At 39.1% G+C, this 6,478-nt stretch overlaps 1 protein-coding gene across 1 annotated transcript in view; it reads right to left on the minus strand.

Moving 5' to 3' along the window:
* ZNF438 (zinc finger protein 438) overlaps positions 1-629 on the minus strand; it is a 7,029-nt gene extending 6,400 nt beyond the window's left edge. The window contains exon 1 of the mRNA XM_029086267.1: positions 608-629. Coding sequence (XP_028942100.1) covers positions 608-629 — 22 coding nt within the window. The remainder of the gene's footprint in view (positions 1-607) is intronic.
* Positions 630-6,478: the final 5,849 nt, after the last annotated feature.

The following is a 6,478-nucleotide window of genomic DNA, read 5'->3' on the forward strand; positions in this document are numbered from 1 at the left end:
AAGGTCTCCCTGGAGTCTTCTCTTCTCCAGGCTGAACAACCTGAAGTCTCTCAGCCTTTCTTCATAGGAGAGGTGTTCCATCTCTCTGATCATTTTTACAACCCTCCTCTGGACCCACTCCAACAGGTCCATGTCCTTCTTATGTTGGGGGCCCCAGAGCTGGGTCTCACCATGTCGAAGTAGAAGGGCAGAACCACCTCCCTCGACCTGCTGGCCATGCTGCTTTTGATGCAGCCCAGGGTACAATTGGCTTTCTGGGCTGTTAGTGCACATTGCTGGCTCACGTCCAGCTTTTCATCCACCAGTATCCCCAAGCCCTTCTCCGCAGGGCTGCTCTCAATGCCTTCATCCCCCAGCCTGCACCCAGCTGCAGGACCTTGCACTTGGCCTTGTGGAAGCTGATGTGGTTCACAGGGGCCCACTTCTCAAGATTGTTCAGGTCCCTCTGAATGGCATCCCATCCCTCAGGAGTGTCAACCACACCACACAGCTTGGTGTCGTTTGCAAGTTTGCTGAGGGTGCACTTGATCCCACTATGTTGTTGATGAAGATATTACACAGCACTGGTCCCAGTACGGACCCCTGAAGGACACCACTTGTCACTGACCTCCATCTGGACATTGAGCCATTGGCCACTACTCTCTGGATGTGACCATACAGCCAATTCTTTCTTCACCGGATAGTCCATCTATCAAATCTGTCTCTCTCCAATTTAGACAGAAGGATGTTGTGGGGGACTGTGTCAAAGCCATTACAGAAGTCCGGATAGATGGCAGCATGATAATGAAGCAATTCCTATGTATACTTTCAAACAACAGAGGAAAGCAATTCTGGAAATTGAGAAAGTGGAGTTACCTAATAGTAGAGATTATTAATATTTTTTTTCTCCATCTCCCCCCCCCCCCTTTTTTTTTTGCATAAGTTATGTTAGATACTAATTTTCTGAATAGTAGATCTGTATAAACAGATCTAAATAGTAGATCTGTTAATTATATAGAATGTAGCCCTTGTATTTAAAAGTGTCGCTAAAGCTACTGAACCTTGATTTTTCTGAGCTTTTTGTTCTGCTGCTGCTGACTATCTGCCATGACACTGAAGCTAAAGCATCCCATCTGTTTACCACATTAACCAGCTTTACTCAGTTATTAAGCTATCACCTTGCATTTCCTGTGAAATATATTAGATTTTAAAACATTTTTTGAGGAGAGAAAAACGGCAAAGAGCAAGAAGCAGTAGCTTTCTTAATGCATTAACTGTAAGTTAATGTTTTATATTGTTTTTTCTGGTTTTTGTTGGTTTTGGGGGGGGTTGGGGTTTTTTTTGGTCCTGGGATCTATTTATAAATGACTGAAGCACTTTTGCAGGTGGTGGTTTTTTTGCACGCTAATCCTGCAGAGAAACATTGTGTCCAACAAAGTGTGCTGGGTCAGCAAAAACAAGAAACTCGTGCTGGAAAGCCAGTATCCACAGGTATTTAGTGCCTATGCAGATCTGGCAAAATGAATGATTAACTATCATTAACAGAAATCTAGTACTGACTGTTAGGAAGTAGTGCATTTTCTTCTTTCTCGTAGAACAGATATTCTTCCTTTTGAAGTCAGCAAAAGACTCAGCAAGGCAAACATGCATTTAATAAAATGCTGCATTAATCTTTTTCATCTGTATTCTGCCTTTCCCTGCAAAACAAGGTGATCCTTTTTTGTGTCCAGTCATGCATAAATTAAGTACACACCTCCACAAGTGAGGTAATCTTACAAGGATTATTTGAAAAATTAACACTATTACACACTGGTTTCTGGCATTTTGGTGTTTTATTTTAACATTAAAAATAGATCAGATTAGTGGGGAAAATGAAATGTCTTCTGATGCTTTCTGCAGTGTCTGAGTTCACTAATGTTACATGCTTTATATAGAGAACAAACTGAAGAAGGTACAAAAAGAAGGCACAAGAGACTGGAGTAGACCAGACTTGAACGACTCAGGAAGGAAAGGGAACCATGAATGAAGAGCAGCCCCTTGGAAGACTTTCATTCCTCCAGAGGACTCTTTCCAGCTCTGGCTATATCAGAGACTGATGCATTGCTGATTTTTTTACTGGTGTATCACTGTCCAGTCCTACACAATTTTAAGGTTATTTAGAAGGAGTGAAAGCTTATGACATACTGCAAGTTTCTGAGTGATTTGATACTTGCAGATACTAGCATGGTAACCATTAATCTTTAAACACAGACTCATACAGTAAATGGATTGAATTGCATTTGATTTAACCTTAGGCTTAATTATTTAAAAGTATCTACTGTTGCCCCAACTCCATGCCTAACTGAAAGACTGAGAACACAGCAGTTAAAAATGAGCTTCACAGCATTCAGATATTAAATCTAATATTTTCATTCAGTTCCTTTATTCTTAATGAAAATTTTAGAGAAAGCATAAAAATTGTTGCCTTCCAATGAAAGACATGTACACTGACTCGTAGAAAGAACGTTGTCTAAAACCAAGGGCCATCCTCAAAAATGTCATTGCAGAGCCTCCCTTAACTGAAAATTCACCTTCTTAGATACAAGACTTCATGAACTTGCATAGGAATGAAGGCTTTTCCTCAGGTCACAACTGAGTCAAAAAGAGCCCTTTGAAATAATTTGGAATAATTTGGAAGATGGTGTGGCACAGAAGTGGAATGTCCATGAAAAATGCATATTAAGTTTGCAAGTGGCCTTCTGTAACAGTGACAGTCAGAGCATGTTCAAGCTCTTCAGTGTCAAGTTCTTCCTGTCAGAATACAGGAATTACTGTAGCAATCACTGTGTTCAAAGGAACTTGTTGAAATGTTTCACCAAGTATAAATGGAAAAAATTGTTTTGGTCACTGATGACACATGGACACTCTCCATGGGGTCAGTAGGTCTTCTGGTCTGTGAATTGACTGATTGCTTTTTCATGATCCAAGACGATAAATAGTCTTCCACCAGTTCTTGCAATTAGCTTTCCCAGTCCACAGGCAAAATCTTAATCGAGTCTGAAGGATCATCGGACAGCAAGTCTGGATATAGCCCATCTCTATATTTAGACACTGGCTAAGCTGCTTAACTACAGCAGCTTTGCTGAATGAGAAGGAAATACAGAGTTGAGTATCCTTTGCTTACCAGAGGCACTGCAATGAATATTTCTGCACTAAAATTCTAATGTAAATGTGGAAAGAAAAAAAAAAAAAAAAGTTGTACTTCAGGCTGATACCAAACACAGGGTGCCTGGCAGATGTATTTATCATAGAATTACACTAGTTGAAAACGGTCGTTTGTATAAAAATCCCTTCTCAAAGAGTTATATCAGTGCTTAGCATTGTACTAACTACACAAGAAGAACGTTGATCTAAGCAGATGTTATTTAAAAGAACGTTTTGTGGTTGATATTCTTGAAGGCTTCTAAAATGGTACTTTCTTGTACTGAGGAAACATGTAGAGAGACTTTATTTAAATAAAAGTGATTTTACTGCCTAAGTTTGCAATAATCCAATGTATTTGAGAAGCATGTGCTTATTTTTAAAGCTAGTGTAATGCACTACTTCTGCAAATATTTCCTCCTAACCTGAAATTAACCACTCTTTTGTGGTATTTTAGCTCCCATTTTTTCCCAAACTCACATCATTTGTTACCCTACCGTTGGTTATAGAGCAAGTGCCTTATAACTTGGAGTATAAAGTAGCACAGGTAACAGTCTGCTAAATTGCTGGCTTTCCTAAAATACTTAAAAAATTAATGAATGAGATTTTGAAATAAAAAGGGAGAAGTGAAAGCCAAATATGAAGAGAGAATGGAAACTGCTTTGTGTTGAATATTGTGGCAAGCTGAATTAACAGCTGATTTGGAAAATGTCTTTAATGTCCATATATGGCAAGTGTAACCTGAAAAATAAGAGCAGATTCTGTCCCCTAAAAAAAAAAAATAAAAAAATACAGTTGTTCTGTCATCTACTGTATTTAAGTTGTACAATTTGACCTGTAACTAGCACTGAAGCTAAGGGCTAGTTTGATTAATGATTACAATATTTTACATCATTTTATTATACTTCTCAGAAGCTCTTAAAAGCGCTTCCTCAAAAGCAGCAACAAGAAGATACCCTGCAGGACACAATAAATTGGAATAGTATTAGCCATCTTAGCACTTGAAAAGATAAGGGTTTCTATATATTTAGTGATCGTTGACTGGCAAAAATAGAAGTTTTCAGTGAGAAATAGTACATGCCCATTTTGGAGTCTTCCCTAGCTGCCTGGGAAGATCATGGAGCGGATGCTGCTAGAAGCTATGCTAAGGCATATTTTTATGGAGGCATATACATATGGAGGACAGGGAGCTGACTGGAGAAAGTCAGCATGGCTCCACCAAGGGCAAGTCCTGCCTGACCAACCTAGAGGCCTTCTATGATGGAGCGACTACATCATTGGACAAGAGAAGAGCTATGGATGTCATCTATAGGCTTCTGTAAGGCCTCTGACACAGTGCCCCACAACATCCTCTCTGAATTGGAGAGACACGGATTTGATGGGTGGACTGTTTGGTGAATGAGGAATTGGTTGGATGGTTGCATCCAGAGAGTAGTGGTCAACATCTCAGTGTCCAGATGGAGATGGGTGATGACTGGTATCCATCAGGGGTCTGTGTTGGGACCAGTACTATTTAATATTTTCAGCACTGACATAGATAGTGGGATCGAGCGCACCCTCAGCAAATTTGCAGATGACAAAGAAATTTTTTACGATGAGGGTGGCAAAACACTGGAACAGGTAGATGCCCCATCCCTGGAAACACTCAAGGTCAGGTTGGACAGGGCTCTAAGCAGCCTGATCTAGTTGCAGGTGTCTCTGCTCACTGCAGGGGGGGTTGGACAAGATGACCCTTAAAGGTCCCTTCCAACCCAAACCATTCTATGATTCTATTTTGCAGGTAAGGCTTCATTCTGCCAATACAGTATCACCAGCATCTTGGCTCCAGCATCTGTGTCCTCAGAGACATAAAACATACCCATGAAATAGTAGATGTGTTAAACTAAAGTTAACACATCAACTCAATGTGTCTAGATACTGTATGATCAGCATTAGCAACAATAATCATCTAAGACATCATTTTGGATTTCTCATAGATTTAGATTTCATGGGCCTCTGTACCGTCCCAACACAAGCAACTTTTAAAATATGTGTGAAACCCTATTTCTATATGGAATTACAAGTGGCCAACAGCTTTGAGGTAATTTTTTGAGTTGTAATAACAAATGTGTCAGCCACATGTGAGTAAATCTATTTAAAAGCAACATCTCATATAAAATGTGGGCAAAGCAAGGCTTAAACACAACCTCTCATAAAAAAAGCTATTTCTGTGCTGCTATATAAAGGAAGAAAGTCTTGGAAATCCTTCCTACAAGTCAAAACACACATGCATAAGAGATTTTTAAACACTCTTTTGCAATTAATTTAGAATACATTTATTAGCAGATCCACATGTTCTCTTAACACCTCTCACACAGTGTTTGTGAACTTTAAAAGCTTTCCAATTTTTAGGAGGCACAGTTTTTCAAGTTATACATTACTCATTTCATATTGAGGTTAACATAATTAATAGGTTTTAAGTAGATCAAAATATTTTCATATCAAAAAATGAAAACTGACATAAAGAGAGCTAGACTTGAAGGTTCTGTAATTATTAATAACTTTTTCCACATTTAGAGATGACGAAATCACACACAGATTTTCCTCACTATGGCAATAAGAGAGCTTGGGAATGAGGTTTACGCAGATAAATCTATGGGCTCAAGATGGTGCCTGGCCTCCACAGCCATACAAATCACTATTAAAGATGAAAACACTGGTTATTTTCTGTTTAAGCATGGCGCTTCTGTCTGAGAGAATGTTAGATACATCAAAGATTGTACTTCATCTTCCATATACCTCTACTAGTTTCAGCAACCAACATGTCAAACTTCAAGTGGGCATTATCTAGAAACCATGCCGCTCTGAAAGGACTCAGATGTGTAGAAATAAATTATTTTGATATCACTGCAAATCCAGTGGCTTATCTTTGTCGGCTTTGCCCAGTCATTCTGTTCGACAGAGGATACCATTCCCAGAGATCTGCGAAACAAAGCTTCAGTGACGCAGCCACTTGGGGGAACTAATTGTTCAGAAAATAGCTGAAGGGAGGTGACGGAAGCTCTGGTCACAATTCATAAACCTTCAACAGCATTGCAAACATGAAGAAGGTACTTTAGAAGGTGGGAATAAATAGAAGGTTCAAAAGTAAAGGTTGTAATTGGATTTTTACAAATTCTTTTCTGGAAGAAATGCCAGTTGAAATTTCTTTTAGCAAGTTTCAAGAAAGATACGGACCTAAACAGTAATTCATTGACTGTAAAGTACTTTTAAAAGGACTACCGAGATCACCTTAACCTGGACAAAATCTTGATATGCCTAATGTAGGTGGTAATTAAAA

Source organism: Antrostomus carolinensis, unplaced genomic scaffold (genome assembly GCF_000700745.2).
Source record: "Antrostomus carolinensis isolate BGI_N321 unplaced genomic scaffold, ASM70074v2 scaffold23368, whole genome shotgun sequence".
Lineage (NCBI taxonomy): Eukaryota > Metazoa > Chordata > Aves > Caprimulgiformes > Caprimulgidae > Antrostomus > Antrostomus carolinensis.